Source organism: Lemur catta, chromosome 1 (genome assembly GCF_020740605.2).
Source record: "Lemur catta isolate mLemCat1 chromosome 1, mLemCat1.pri, whole genome shotgun sequence".
NCBI lineage: Eukaryota > Metazoa > Chordata > Mammalia > Primates > Lemuridae > Lemur > Lemur catta.
This window is the reverse complement of record NC_059128.1, coordinates 82,135,273-82,151,198: the sequence shown is the minus strand read 5'-3', so window position 1 is coordinate 82,151,198 and position 15,926 is coordinate 82,135,273. Positions and strand designations below refer to the sequence as shown.

The following is a 15,926-nucleotide window of genomic DNA, read 5'->3' as shown; positions in this document are numbered from 1 at the left end:
TTCCAAACTTAGACATTAGATGTCATTAGAAAATAATGTGTTGATATTAAGGTAGACTAAAAGTTTCTTCTCTTTTGTAGGTTTTGGAACTTGAAGGTGAAAAAGGAGAATGGGGATTTAAAGCACTGAAACAAATGATTAAGATTAACTTCAAGTTGGTAAGACTTGTTTTGAGGGGAATTAAACTGATAGAGATTCTATAGGTATATATTACCTTATTACACCAAAGTACCACTATTATCTACTTCTCTCAAATAGTTCTTTTGATATATTTTTATATTTAGTTTGCTTTGCTGTTAGGACTACAGTACTACTACTCAGCAAAAAAATTTCTGCGTAGGATACAAAAGTTTTCTGTTTAAGAAAACTTATTCTTTTAGATACGTGGACACTACTTGGCTCCATTATTAATAGAGTGACTTTTCCACAAGCTATTAGGATTTATTTTGGAGTTTAAGTTCTTCATCCACTGACTAGGCCCAAAAACCTTAGCATTATACTTAACTCCTCTCTTTTTCTCTCGCCCCACAAACAATCCATTGGCAAATCCAGGTGGCATTATGTATCTTCGAAATATATCCAGTATCTGACTGCTACTTACCATTTCTATCTCTGCTACTCTGGTCCAAGCCAACATCATCTCTCACCTGGATTATTGCAATAGCCTCTTAACTGGTCTCCTTATTTTCATCCTTTTCCTGTTCTCCACAAGTAGCAGAGTGATCCTTTTAAAATGTAAGTCAGATTATATCATTTCTTTACTCCATATCTTCTAATGGTCCCCAATGCCCCTGAGTAAAATCCAAAATCCTTAACATGGCCTACACGGCCCTATGGTAAGCTCACCTTTGGCTGCCTTTCTAACCTTTTTTCTATTTGTTCCTTTACTAGGCTCCTTGCTATTCCTCTAGTCATCCCAACCGTACTCCTGTGTAAGGGCTTGCACTTACTGTTTCCTCTGCCTCAGTGTTGTTCTGTCAGATAGCTATATGACTCTTTTCTTCATTTGATTCAAGTCTGTTCAGATGTCTGCATATATCAGGATGGCCTTTTCCTGACCACCCAATATAAAGTAGCGTCCTTCCCATCATCATTTCATTTCATTTTATCCTGCTATTTTTCTTCTTTGTATATGTCACCATTTGATCCATTATTTATTGCTGCTCTCCACACCGCCCCCTCCCCCAGTAAGTTGTAAGCTCCATGAGAGCAGGGCTTTGTTTTATTCACTGTTACATTCTTAGCACCTATAAGTGTATCTGTCATTTAGTTGGTACTCAGATATTTTTGTTGAATGAACTCATAGAATGCCAATCCTCAATTTCTTTAAACTGCCCAAACAAAATTCAAGAGTACAGAGAAGTCGGGGGAAAAGAATTAGTTGAAAGGACTAGGTACAGTCATGAATATATCACTAAGATTAAAAGAACTTTTTCTTTTTTTTTTTAAATTTTTTACTGACCAGTTATTCATCAGTCAAGAAGAACTTTTTTTTTTTTTTTTTTTGAGACAGAGTCTCACTTTGTTGCCCAGGCTAGAGTGAGTGCCGTGGCATCAGCCTAGCTCACAGCAACCTCAAACTCCTGGGCTTAAGCGATCCTACTGCCTCAGCCTCCCGAGTAGCTGGGACTACAGGCATGAGCCACCATGCCCGGCTAATTTTTTCTCTATATATTTTTAGTTGGCCAGATAATTTCTTTCTATTTTTAGTAGAGACGGGGTCTCGCTCAGGCTGGTCTCGAGCTCCTGACCTCGAGCGATCCACCCGCCTCGGCCTCCCAGAGGGCTAGGATTACAGGCGTGAGCCACCGCGCCCAGCCAAGAAGAACTTTTAAGACAAAAATTAATTTGGTGCTCAGGTTAGCAGAGAGTAAGCACTTGGAAGGTACAGGTACTATGACAAATGGAAGGATATCTGATAATCAGTTACCACTTTTTTTCCTGTTTCTGTATTTCCCATATGCCTCCTCTGTCTCCCCATTAGCTGCTTCTCTATCCCATCTACGTAAAAATGAACTCCCTGACTAGTACATTTATCCAGTTAACTTCTATTAATCTTACATCCTCCTCTTTTTGATAAACTCTTTATGAGGAGGGGCTCTTCATGGCATCTTCTACAAAAGCAATCCGTAAAATGCTTTAGTTGATTTCTTCCTCCCAAAATATCAAAACTGTTCAAGACATGTTAAATGTTATTGAGTATATTGCATTAATTAAAGAAGGAAAAATATCTACATTGCATTTATCCTTTCTAGTTCTGCTCTGATATTCTTAGAGCATATCTATATTGCACATAGCCCCTGTGCTTTCTTTCCATTTATCATTTGTGAAAATATTAAACACAAATAGTTGCTGTATTTAAATTAATAACTTAGAAGGTTGTGAAAGAAGCACCAGTGTCTCAAGGGACAGACTTTTGACTACACAATTATAGTGACATTAGGAGCTGAATGTTCAGCTTTTAAGGTTCTATGATTTGAGGCAATACCAAAAGTCCCTATAGAAATGTGCTGTCTTAACATACTAGCAGTGGTTTAGTTTTTGAGTCCATTTAAACACTAAGCTATCCTTAAGACTTGGTTTTGCCATTTTTCCTTGAGCAGAATGGGAAGGTAGTAAGGGAGTTGGGGTTACTTGCATTTTATGTTATTTTTTCTACCTTAACTATCTTTTGTTTCCTCTAGCAGCATGTGTGAATGAATTGTGGTTCACAAGAGTCATTTCAGCTTCCATACTTGTGCCCCCTCATTTTCTAGTTAGATTGAGAGTAGGATCTATGTTGTATGTGGTGGTTTTAGGTAGTAAGAAGTTGGAAGGGTTCATTATCAACTTCCCTGCATATTGACTGGTTTAGCTAATCTTCCTTCAGTCTTTAATTACAGTAACATAATTTTTGAAAAATGAGCTTTAAAGTTATTATAACATAAGGAAATGAATTCAAAACTGTAACTTTTTGCAAAAATCTTTTCAATGCCAAGATATAGTCTCAAAGTTGGGACAATCATATTTCTCCGATTTTCCTTTTGCTACAAGATATGTACTGTAACTTGGGTTTTAGTAGCTTATTGATAGGATGTTACCCATTTACTCCATGAAACCTGCATACTTGGGAGACAAAAGTAGTTTGAGACACATACATATATAGCTAAAGCTTTTTCTCATGTTTCTATTCATTTTTGTCCCACCCACTTCTACCATTTACTGTTTTGTAATTTGATTCTTGCTTAGAAGGTTTCAGGAATTCTTCTCATGTTTTTTTATCCTTCATACTGTCTCCCAGGACAGAATATATAGTCACAAGCAGGAAAATTACAGTATCATTAGTTTATTCCTCACCCTAATAAACACACATGTTCAATTAGAGAAAAAAGCGTTTATATCTGCCAATACTTCACATCTTTGTTTTTTGTTTGTTTTTTTTTTTTTTTTTTTTTTTGAGACAGAGTCTCGCTTTGTTGCCCGGGCTAGAGTGAGTGCCGTGGCATCAGCCTAGCTCACAGCAACCTCAAACTCCTGGGCTCAAGCGATCCTCCTGCCTCAGCCTCCCAAGTAGCTGGGACTACAGGCATGCGCCACCATGCCCAGCTAATTTTTTCTATATATATTTTTAGTTGGCCAGATAATTTCTTTCTATTTTTAGTAGAGACGGGGTCTCGCTCAGGCTGGTCTCAAACTCCTGACCTCAAGCGATCCACCTGCCTCGGCCTCCCAGAGTGCTAGGATTACAGGCGTGAGCCACTGCGCCCGGCCCCTTCACATCTTTGATTAAAAGAATAGAGCCTAACTCAGTTAAAAAAAAAAGATTAATAGCAGTTGGAGATTATGGGAACTATGGATGCAGGTTTTAAAGTTAGACTTACAAATTGACTTACATGATATACCTAGGGATGGTAAGCCTCCCTCAAAATACTTAACTCATAGAAATTTCACTAGTACTCCTTAATTCTTCAGATCTTTCATGTTTGCTGGAATAACCCACAATAGTACAAATAGTCATACAAGGAATAGCAACACTAGCTATTGAGTAGAGCCTTGGGTGGCAGGACTTTTCTTGATCTGAAGTGAATATCAAGGCTTGACAAGATTCTTTCACTTCGTATTTTTGTGTGCAGCCAGCCAGGTATAGGCAGAAAAGAAACATGTAACTTTTGCTGGAGAGCTTCCTAATGAAGGAGTAAAACTTCAGGGAAGGATATAGCTAATATCTGCATAGCTGGTTCCCAAAGCATTTGAAAAGTTAGATTTTATTTGTATATTTTGGTCTATGACTATTTTAGTAGTTTTTGTGATTTAAATAAATGTATTGTGCAGTGATGAATGGTATCTGAAATTTGTAAAATTTAGAAGTTGTGTTTGTTTCATGGCTAACTTCATAAATTTGGTTTGTATATCTGAGTAATCTAGTCATTTCAAATTTAAGATAAAATGTTTATGGTGTTCCTATCATATGTAGTTGCTCTTTTATAAAACTATATTATGAACTATTTGAACTATATTTCAATTATGTAGTATTTTCTATAATCTTAATCATGTGTATGTATTTTAGTATATAAATATATAACTCATTTTACTTCCCTTACAGACAAACTTTCCAGAAATGATGAATAGATATAAACAACTATTGACCTATATTCGGAGTGCAGTCACAAGAAATTATTCTGAAAAATCCATTAATTCTATTCTTGATTATATCTCCACTTCTAAACAGGTTAGACTCAATTTTACCTCTTGGTACTGTCAATGTGTTTATTATTTATAGTAAGGGCTTTGTTCTTTAAAAAAGAAAAGGCCTAGAGGTTCTATTTAAGCAGTTTATCTTTAGGTACTAAAATAATCTGCAGACAACTCTTCTAAGTTTATATTAGACTCCCATACAGTTGCTGTCGCAGTCCCTTCTTATAAACTCCATTATCACTTCAGCCATTCGGCGGTGTTAAATAACTTAACACTGAATCACAGGTTGTTTGTGTAGATTTGATGAGGTTAAGATCCTTGAGAAACACCTGTATTTGTATCAGTTAGTGGTTGGCTTTCCTCAATAGGTGTTCAATAAATGTTTCTACAAAGGATGGGTGGATGGTGAAAGGAAGTGCTAAATGATGAAAGAAACTAAATGGGCATTGGGAATTACAGTGCTTTTGTTAGTCTAGATTTTTGTTAAGGAAAGCAGTGATGCTTTTACATACATATAATTTTTGTTGGATAATTGAGATAATTTTAATTGAGATAATTTGTAATTGGATTGTTCATATTTTTTAAGCAACATAGTCCACAGTTTTAGCTTTCTTACTCTATATTTGAGTACAAGATATATTCTCTATATCATTTAATATTTCTTAGAATTTTTTTTTTTTTAATATTTTTTTTTTGAGACAGAGTCTCGCTCTGTTGCCTGGGCTAGAGTGCTATGGCGTCAGCCTAGCTCACAGCAACCTCAAACTTCTGGGCTCAAGCAATCCTTCTGCCTCAGCCTCCCGAGTAGCTGGGACTACAGGCATGCGCCACCATGCCAGGCTAATTTTTTTCTATGTATATTTTTAGCTGTCCAGATCATTTCTTTCTACTTTTAGTAGAGACGGGGGTCTCGCTCTTGCTCAGGTTGGTCTCGAACTCCTGACCTTGAGCGATCCACCCGCCTCAGCCTCCCAGAATGCTAGGATTACAGGTGTGAGCCACTGCACCCAGCCTCTTAGAACATTTTGATACTTTTTGTATTCATCGCAGTATCTCAAAATCAGCCTCTCATTTCCTGTCTTCTCTGCTAGATGTCATTTTTTTTAAATTTCTTGAGGCACCTTATTTCTACTCTTTATATTTAAAATGTATGTAATGTAAATAGAGGAAGGTAAACTTATATGTTTTGTGAGAACATTAGCACTTAATGGCAGTAATTCTAGAGTTAAGTTATATATATGGGGCTTAAGTGGGAAAATGTTTTCCAAGTCTTTCAAACAGGTGTCATCAAAACATTTTTGGTACACTATTTATAAATGTGCCAGATGTTGGGTAGGGGGTAAATTATGTGATTTTAAAACTTTAAGATTGTGTAATTTTATGTGCTATCATATGTAAGCGTTTTGTCTTTTAAAATAGATATTGGGTGGGTGGTACTCTGTATTACTCAATATACCATCAGTGGTCATGAATAAATAGGTAGCCTTTCCTGAAAATGTGAAACTTTCATCTTCTTATGGTCTTCTTACCTCTTGATCCTATTAAGTAGAGATTTAGAGAATCAGATATTCAAACAAAGGCAAAGCCAGAAGTTGGAGGAGGAGGATGAGCAGGGAAGTTTATCAAGATGAAAAATAAATAGTGATTTCCATGAAAAAATGTCACACAGATTGGTGAATTGGTGGTGATTAGAGACAGGTAAAATTGTACTAAACTTTTCTCTCAAAAAAAGAACAAAAGGGGAGGGGAAGGGTAGGAAAAAAAAAAGAGAAACTTTTCTCTCTACCCAACTCCGAGGTTTTCTAGTGACTTAAAAGCTGAGTAGTTCAGTTAATCAGTCTCATTTGTAGAAGAATTTTTAGAGATCAAGCTTATTTGTTTCTTCAGCAACTTGCTTAGTGTTTGCCACATTGTAGGTACCAAGTAAGGGTTGAATAAATAAAACATAACTGTTAGTAACAGTACAGTTAGTTGCATGTGCTCATCATTTACTTCGATAACTATAAAATGAGTTATTAGATTAGGAAGGACAAACATATACCATTATAGGTTATACTAGTATAGGTTGTCATTAGAACCTATGACAACATAGTATATATGGAAAAAGTGTTTTCTGGGTTTTATAAAACAGCCATTAAAAAGAGATCTTGGCACTTCTTGTAAATTTGGTCAATATTTTGCTTCAGTTTTGTTAATTTTTTGGACTATAGAAGACATTCAATAAGATACAGATAGTGTATCTTATGTGTATTGAAGTTCGAAGATGCACTTTAGTTTGCTCAAATTAACTTTATTAACAGGTACAAATTTGCTGTTTACAATTATAGAATTCTGATTTTTTATGTCAGATGGATTTACTGCAGGAATTCTATGAAACAACACTGGAAGCTTTGAAAGATGCTAAGAATGATAGACTGTGGTTTAAGACAAACACAAAGGTAACAATTACAAGTACTTACAATTTTTTCTTTTGAGAAGTGGGTGGGTGTTCTTAATAAACCCTCCTAAAGCTACGCACCTTCTCATGTTGAAATCTTTTGATTTTAATAAGTTTACTTTCTTTCAGCTTGGAAAATTATATTTAGAACGAGAGGAATATGGAAAGCTTCAAAAAATTTTACGCCAGTTACATCAATCCTGCCAGGTAGCATTCCCTTATTTTTTCTTAATATTTCCTTCTTTGTAATAAGCATAAGATATAATCATATTCAGATACTGATCAGGGATGTTTTTGCTTAAGCATCATCCCAAAAGCAAAGTTTGAAAAATAAGTTATAAAATATGCTCATTTTTATGAGCATTGCATTTCTTTCTATTTTAATCCTAATTTCAACTCTTATTGTTTGTGGAAAGAGGTACTGGTATAAATAAACAGGCTAGTCATATTACTAAGAATAAGCCTCGATATTTAGTTATGCACCCTATGAAAATAGAGCCAGGATATTATAAACTTATAAAGATACTTTATATTCTGATTTATGATATATGAATCTTCTGTAGCAGCATTGTCCAATAGAACTTCAAATGGTGCTGGAAATGTTCTATATTTGTGTTATCCAGTGTGGTTACACTAGCTACGTGTAGCTATCAAGCATTTGAAATGTGACTAGTGTGACAGAAGCAGTGAGTCTTTAATTTTATTTAATTAGTTTAAATTTTAATGGCCATATGGTCAGGTCAGCTGTATAATTTTTAAATTGGGCTTTCATTTTGTATGTCATGTTTTGTTTTGGTCAAGTCATTTAATATTAGTTTAAATTTTATGTGGAAATACTGTTTTAAATATTAAGCTCTTCCAGTACCTAATACTGTTATTTTAATAATATACATGTCATTTCTGTGGATGGGGAAAACAATCAGGAAACTGTTCTAAACGGTTCACCGACAGATATAATTTTGCCTTATAAAGCAGAACAATTTTTTATAAATTGTTTCTTACCTACGCATTCTTAGGAAAGTTTAGTCTGATTCATAAACAATTGTAGGTTCAGTTCCATGTGAAATGGAAATGTTAGAGAAGCCATTTCTGAATGAAGGAAGGTCTGTCAGTATGTATATAAGGAATATCAAAAAAACCCTCTGAAGAAGTTTGGTTGATTTCTTTAGGAACAAAGAAAAATGTTATCTGGGCTGGGTGTGGTGGCTCATGCCTATAATCTAAGAACTTTGGGAGGGTGAGGTGGGAGGATCACTTGAGGCCAGGAGTTTGAAACCAGCCTGACCAACATTGTGAGGCCCTGTCTCTTCAAAAAATGCAGAACTTTGTTGGCCATAGCGGCACATGCCTATTGTCCCAGCTACTTAGGAGACTGAGGCACGAGGATTGCTTGAGCCCAGGAGTTTGAGGTTGCAGTGAGCTATGATGATGCCATTGCACTCTATCCCAAGCAACAAAGCGAGACCCTGTCGTAAAAGAAAAAGAAGAAGGAAGAAAAATGCCATCTGGATTGTAAATAGCATAATAGTACTTAGTATTTTGGTGGAATTACGTTCAGGCAGAGATGCATGATCTGAATTTACAAATTATTTTGCATATCATATATTTTAGCCTGGTTATGATTCATTAGTGAATAAACAAAATTTTAAGGTGGAAGACCCAATAAACACTAAATTTCTGTTTAATGTATGACAGTGTTTGATACTTACAAATATCTGACTGTTGGCCATATGCTGCATATCATGGCCCACATATTGTGGGCTGTCAGTCCTCTTTAAAGATGAGCTCAATGTCACCTTCTTTGTGATTCGTTTGATATCTCCAGGAGTGTTAGTCCCTTTCTCTCCTGTTCTCCTAGGCTTTTGATTCATGCTTCCCCTAGAATCATTATCATTTATATTGTAATTTATCTACTTACAGATTAGTTTTCTGCTAAATTGTGACTTTTTGAAACCAGGAACCTTGGCTTATTTAACTTTGTATTTCCCTAAGGTAGACCCAGTGTCTGCACATGGAAGGTACTCAGGAAGTGCTTTTTGATTAAGTGGATTGAAAGCAGTTGTGAAGATTTGGGGAAGACCAAAATAAATCTCCTAGATAAAAATGTAAACATTAAAACATTTTATATGTATAGTAGTCCCCTCTTATCTGTGGTTTCCCTTTCCGTGGTTTCAGTTACCTGCAGTCAACTATAGTCTGAAAATATTAAGATATTTTGAGAGAGAAAAAGAGACTACATTCACATAACTTTTATTACAGTATAATTATTCTATTTTATTATCAGTTTATTATTAATCTCTTACTCTGTCTAATTTATAAATTAAACTTTATCATATATATGTAGAATAAGTCCACATTTCATGTCATTGGAAACTTTTGACATTAAGTGAAATGATATACAGCAAATCCTCAGAAAAACATTGGTTTGTTATAACGTTGATGAGGGGGAGTAATTGGTTTCGTTACACATCATTTCACTTAAAGTCACAGTTTCCAAGAACCTATTGATGAGGTTAAGTTCAGATCTACTGTATAGGAAGAGCATAGTATATATAGGGTTCAGTACTATCCACAGTTACAAGTATCCACTGGGGGTCATGGAATGTATCTTCTGTGAATAAGAGGGTACTACTGTACAGAAAACTTCTGGCTCATCCAATAACTTTTTCCTTATCCAATAACCAGAAAGCAGAAAGAATGTGTTGGTTTCTTTTTGGCCTTAAAAGTGGTGTTTTTAGTACTCTAGTTCCCAGTTAAAATTTGCATTGCATTTTCACAGAGAAATAGTATTATAAATGTAAAGTTCCCAGGCTAAGGGAATGGTCTGAATTCTGTCTTGACTGAAGTTAAATATTTGCTTTCCTAGACTGATGATGGAGAAGATGACCTGAAAAAAGGTACCCAGTTATTAGAAATATATGCTTTGGAAATTCAAATGTACACGGCACAGAAAAATAACAAAAAACTTAAAGCACTGTATGAACAGTCACTTCACATCAAGTCTGCCATCCCTCATCCACTGATCATGGGAGTTATCAGAGGCAAGTTTGGTTTGGAGAGGGTGGGCGATGACTTAGGAAGATAGCAGGGTGTTTAATGAAATGCTTGCTTTTTGGAACTAAAGTATATACCTTGGGGCCAGTTCTATTCAGGTTATAGAATTAAAAGACTGAAAGTACTGACGTAGTTTTCATTTGACCTTTATAAAGTGGTCACTCTTGCTATTATATTACTGAAAATATTCTCTGATGTTTTATTCTTTACAGAATGTGGCGGTAAAATGCACTTGAGAGAAGGTGAATTTGAAAAGGCACACACTGATTTTTTTGAAGCCTTTAAGAACTATGACGAATCAGGAAGTCCAAGACGAACCACTTGCTTAAAATATTTGGTCTTAGCAAATATGCTAATGAAATCGGGAATAAATCCATTTGACTCACAGGAGGTGTGTGTGCTTAATTGTTAATTTCTCTTATCAGCTATGTTTTGCGGAAATAAATGTAATGTCTTTGTACATAAACAGTTAATTTTTTTTTTTACTGTGTTTAGGCCAAGCCGTACAAAAATGATCCAGAAATTTTAGCAATGACGAATTTAGTAAGGTAAGATTTTATATCTCGGTTAAGGTAAATGTCCTTAAAGCGGTTCATAAAGGAGAGAGAGAGGGAGAGAACTTTTAAGAATTGCGTTTATGTTCAGCATTTGCTCTTTTGTATTTTCGTATGAAATACATGGAAGTTTGTGAAATTTTTATCTTCTGAAGTAATTTATTATGCTGTTTTCTGTAGTCAAATGATTTTATAAAGTATCCACTGCTTGGTTTTTTTATTATCCACGTGTTTGTGTGTGTGTGCGTGCATGCATGTGCGCACCTGCTGTTTTTCAGTAGAAAACTGTGGATGTCTTAAAATACTATTTTACAGTGTTTACTGCCTCTCCCTCCCTTAATCCAAAATGAAATTATGAATTGCTTCAAAAAGAGTAAAGAATTTTCGGTAAAACAAGACTGCATAGACATATTTCTTCATGCATAAAACTATATTTTCTCAATGACAAGACGAAAATATCATTTAAAATGGATAATTTTCTGAAGTGGAGGGTGGGGAGACAGAGGGGTCATACTGGTAAGAAACCCCAAGGATATTTTTTAATTTTCCTGTGGGGAAAGGTGTGAATAATGACAGTTAGCCACTGAAGAATCTACCGTAATCAACTAATATTAAACAAAATTATAGAATATCAGACCAAACAAAAAACCTAGAAGAGAAGGCCTATTTTTGCAAAAAGAATCAGTGAAGAAGAGAAACTTTCCTCTGGACTAGGAATAAATGGAACCCTAGTCTTTTGTGAACTTTCTTTGTAGGGAATTATAAGAAACTTACTAAGTTTCTTCAAATCCTTTATCTTTGATTGTACAGCTGAGTTTACCAAGGCCAGAAAAATGTAGTTAGGAACATAGGGCAATTTTTTTTTTTTGCAAGTATATGGAGGTAATTTAGATGATCAGATGTTCTATTAGTAGTCTTTTCTCATTAGAAAAAAACTACTAAGTTACTTACAAATTATGAGTCACCTACATATAAATTTTATATACTTGGAGAAAATAGCTTATTTCATGATATTAAGTTCCTTTGCAAAATGTCCTCATTTACTTTGTTGTTATTTGGCTATGACTTTTACAAGTTATTAGATGTTTTGTTTTGAGGAAACCTTAATTTTAGCTGTAAAAAAGTGAAAATAAGGTTTTTTTTAGGGGGACTAGGAATGGCTAGGGGAATAAAAACCCTAACTTGCCACATTACAAAATTAATTTTTTCTTTATCGTTAACTTTATTTTAATATGTTATTGAATTAGGTTTAGTTTTTCTTATGAAAGGAGACTTCTCCATCTTTATTTCAAACAGTTTGTTTCATCTGCATTTGTCCAAATTAATTAAGAACTGATTTGGTTAGAGATTAACTTCATAATACTTTTTAGAAATTGTTTATAATATTAAATTGCTAAGCAGCAGTTTCAACTTTTAAAATTCTTAAAAAAATATTGAGGGAGGAGGGGACATAGTAAGATGGCTGAATAGAAATCTCCAACGCTCATCTCTTTGCATGAACACTAAATTCAACAACTATCCACGTAACCAAGGACCTTTAGAAGAACGAAAAATCAGGTGAGCGATCATACTACCTGCTTTTAAAATTATATCAAGGAGAGGTGCACTGAAGAGGGCAGAAAAGGTAATCTTGCATTGCCTACACTACCCTATCCCTCAGCAATACCATGCCAGCACCCTAAGTGGAGACAGAATCTGTGTGCTCAGGGGAGGAAGAATGAAGTGATTGTGGGACCATGCATTGAAACCCAGGGCTGCCCTGACTTAGGGGAACACAGCACAGGGCAGAATTCTGCCAGTGCCCTCAGAGGGAACATTTAGACCAGCCCGGCAAGAGAGAAATACTCCGCCCAAAAACCTGAGTTCCAGCTAGCCTCACCACCACCACCTGACAAAAAGGAGCCTAGGAACTGGTCTAAATTTGTAAGGCAGTTGGGCCACAAAGGCTACAGTCCTTGGACAATTCCTGCAGCTGTGTGGCACAGAACCAGTGGACTTGGGATGTACATGACCCAGTGAGACACCAGTGGTGGTTCCCACGCTAGTGCCTGTGTTATCCACTCCCCTACTAACTACAGGCAGTACAGCTCAAGGACAGTCTTCTTCCACTTGGAGAAAAGAGAGAGAAGAGTTCAGAGGACTTTCTTTTGCACCTTGGGTACCAGCTCAGCCACAATAAAATAAAGTACCAAGGAAACTCCTGAGGCCCCTGAGTCCAGGCGTTATTTCCTAGATGACACTTCTGTATCCACCTTGGGCCAAAAGGAAATATGCTGCCCTGAAGGGAAAGACCTGGTCCTGACAGGATTCTCCGTGGGCTCTGAGTGAGACTGAGTTGGATTCAGGTGTAACCTGGTGTTGGTAGCTACAAGGGAGTGCCACGTCACTCCTCCCTGAACTCCAGCACACTAACACAGAGAGTGAGAGGCTTTGCTGGGTAATCCAGGGAATTCTCCCATATCTTACCCAAGTCCACCAAGGTGGTACTACCAGCAGTTCGCAAGAGTCACAGCATTAATGCGCCTGAGGTAACCCTAGTCCTAATACAGCTGCAGTAACCAAAGGCTTAGATCACAGTGCTCAATTCCCTTTGAATACTTGGAAAGCTTTCTTAAGAAAGACAGATTCAAACAAGCCCAGACTGTGAAGATTAAAACAAATTCCTAATTCTTCAGTGCCCATACATGAAAAAACATCCATAATCATTAGGAACACCTGGGAAAACATGACCTCACCAAATGAACTAAATAAGGTACCAGTGACCACACCTGGGGCAATGGAGATATGTGACCTTTCAGGCAAAGGATTAAAATAGTTGTCCTAAAGAATCTCAATGAACTTCAAGATAACACAGAAGAAATTCAGAAGCCTATCAGAAATTTAGCAAAGAAGGCCAGGTGCAGTCGCTCACCCCTGTAATCCTACACTCTGGGAGGCTGAGGCAAGAGGATAGCTTGAGGTCGGGAGTTCTGAGACCAGCCTGAACAAGAGCAAGAACCCATCTACTGAAAATAGAAAAAAAAAATTAGTTCGTCATGGTGGTGTGCACCTGTAGTCCCAGGTATTTGGGAGGCTGAACCTGGAGGATTGCTTAAGGTTGCTGTGAGCTAGGCTGACACTGTGGCACTCTAGCCCAAAAAAGAGCAGGACTCTATCTCAAAAAAATAAAAGAAATTTAACGAAGAGATTGAAATAGTTTTTAAAATTAAGCAGAAATTCTGGAGCTTAAGAGTTCAGTTGACAAGCTGAGAACTGCATCAGAGTCTCTAAGAAGCAGATTGACCAAACAGAAGAAAGAATTAGTAAGCTTGAAGACAATCTGTTTGAAAATACAGTCAGAAGAGAAAAAAGGAAAAAGAAGTAAAAAAGAATGAAGCACACCTAAAAGTTATAGAAAATAGCTTTAAAGGGGCGAATCTAAGAGTTATTGGCCTTAAAAAGGAGGTAGAGAAAGATTGGGGTAGAAAATTTATTCAAAGAATTAATAACAGAATATCAATATTCAGGTTACAAAAAAGTCATAGAACACCAAGCAGATTTAACACAACAAGACTACCTAATAATCCAGCTTCCAAAGGTCACAGATAAAGAAAAGGTCCTAAGGGAAGCAAGAGAAAAGAAATAAGTTGTAAAGGAGCTCCAATGCGTCTTACAACAGATTTCTCATTGAAAACCTTGCAGGCCAGGAAAGAATGTCATGACATATTCAAAGTGCTAAGGGAAAACAGCATAACTCTAGAATATTATATCCTCCAAAAATATCCTTGAAACGTGAAGGAGAAATGCTTTCCCAGACAAATAAAAGCTGAGGGATTTCACCAACACCAGACCTGCTCAACAAGAAATGCTAAAAGGAGTGCTTCAATCTTAAAGAAAAGAACATTAATGAACAATAGGAACTCTAAATGTATATTACTCACTAGTAACAGTAATACACAGATACAAAATATTCTATTACTGTATTTGCAGTGCATAAACCATTTATATCTTGAGTAGGAAGACTAAAAGACAAATGTATCAAAAATAACTTTTTGAGAGCTAGATAGTATAAGAAGATACTGATGGAAATAACAAAAAGTTAAAAAGTGGGGGATGGAGTTAAAGGGTAGAATTTGTTAGATTTCTCTTTGCTTGTTTATGAGCAGAGTTGTCATATGTTAACATTATTGGTTATAAATAAAAAACAAGGGTCATGGTAACCTCAAATCAAAAAACCTAAAGCAGATAATGCAAAAAATAAAAAGCAAGAAATTAAAACACTACCAGAGAAAATCACTTTTAAAAAAGGAGGACAGGAAGGAAGGAAGAGAGAAAGAGAGGACCACGAAACAACCAGAAATCAAATAATAACATGGCAATAGTAAGTCCTTACCTATCAATAATAACATTGAATGTAAATGGAGTAACCTCTATAATCAAAAGACATAGAGTGGCTGAATGGATTGATAAAACAAGACCCAACCATATGTCACCTGCAAGAAACCCATATATACTGAAAATAAAGGGATGGAAAAAGATACTCCATGCAAATGGAAACCTCAAAAGAGCAGTAGCAGCTATACTTCTACCAGATGAAATAAATTTCAAGACAAAAACTGTAAAAAGAGACAAAATCATTATATAATGATAAAGGGGACAGTTCAGCAAGAGGATATAACAATTCTAAATATATATGCACCCAACACTAGAGTACCCAGATATATAAAGCAGATATTATCAGAGCTAAAAAGAGATAAGAGACTGTAATAAAATAATTGTTGGAGACCTCAACATTCCACTTTCATCATTAGACAGATCATCCAGACAGAAAATCAACAAAGAAACATTGGACTTAACCTGCACTATAGACCAAATGGACCTAATAGATATTTGTAGAAAGTTTCTTCCAACAGCTGCAAAATACAAGTTCTTCTCCTCCACTCCTGGATCATTTTCAAGGATAGACCATATGTTAGACCACAAAGCAAGTCTTTAAAAATTTAAAAAGATTGAAATCATGTCAAGTATTTTTTCTGACCACAATGGAATAAAACTAGGAATCAATAATGAGGAACACTGGAAGGAAAGTCTACAAGCACATGGTTAAGCATTAAGTTAACAAATATATTCCTGGATGACCAGTGGTTCAGTGAAGAGATTAAGAAGGAAATTTAAAAATTTCTCCAAACAAACAAAAATGAAAACACAACATATCGAAACCTACGGGA

General features: G+C 35.9%; 1 protein-coding gene across 3 annotated transcripts in view; it reads left to right on the top strand.

The window, feature by feature from the left end:
• The window catches only part of COPS2 (COP9 signalosome subunit 2), a 37,018-nt gene that overhangs the window by 11,826 nt on the left and 9,266 nt on the right, over window positions 1–15,926 (top strand). For 2 of the 3 annotated variants that reach the window (XM_045528744.1, XM_045528761.1), the window contains exons 3-9: window positions 81–158; window positions 4,583–4,708; window positions 7,002–7,112; window positions 7,241–7,318; window positions 9,978–10,152; window positions 10,378–10,556; window positions 10,661–10,713. In XM_045528744.1, coding sequence (XP_045384700.1) covers window positions 81–158; window positions 4,583–4,708; window positions 7,002–7,112; window positions 7,241–7,318; window positions 9,978–10,152; window positions 10,378–10,556; window positions 10,661–10,713 — 800 coding nt within the window. The remainder of the gene's footprint in view (window positions 1–80; window positions 159–4,582; window positions 4,709–7,001; window positions 7,113–7,240; window positions 7,319–9,977; window positions 10,153–10,377; window positions 10,557–10,660; window positions 10,714–15,926) is intronic. The other variant, XM_045528754.1, reaches the window with a different exon arrangement.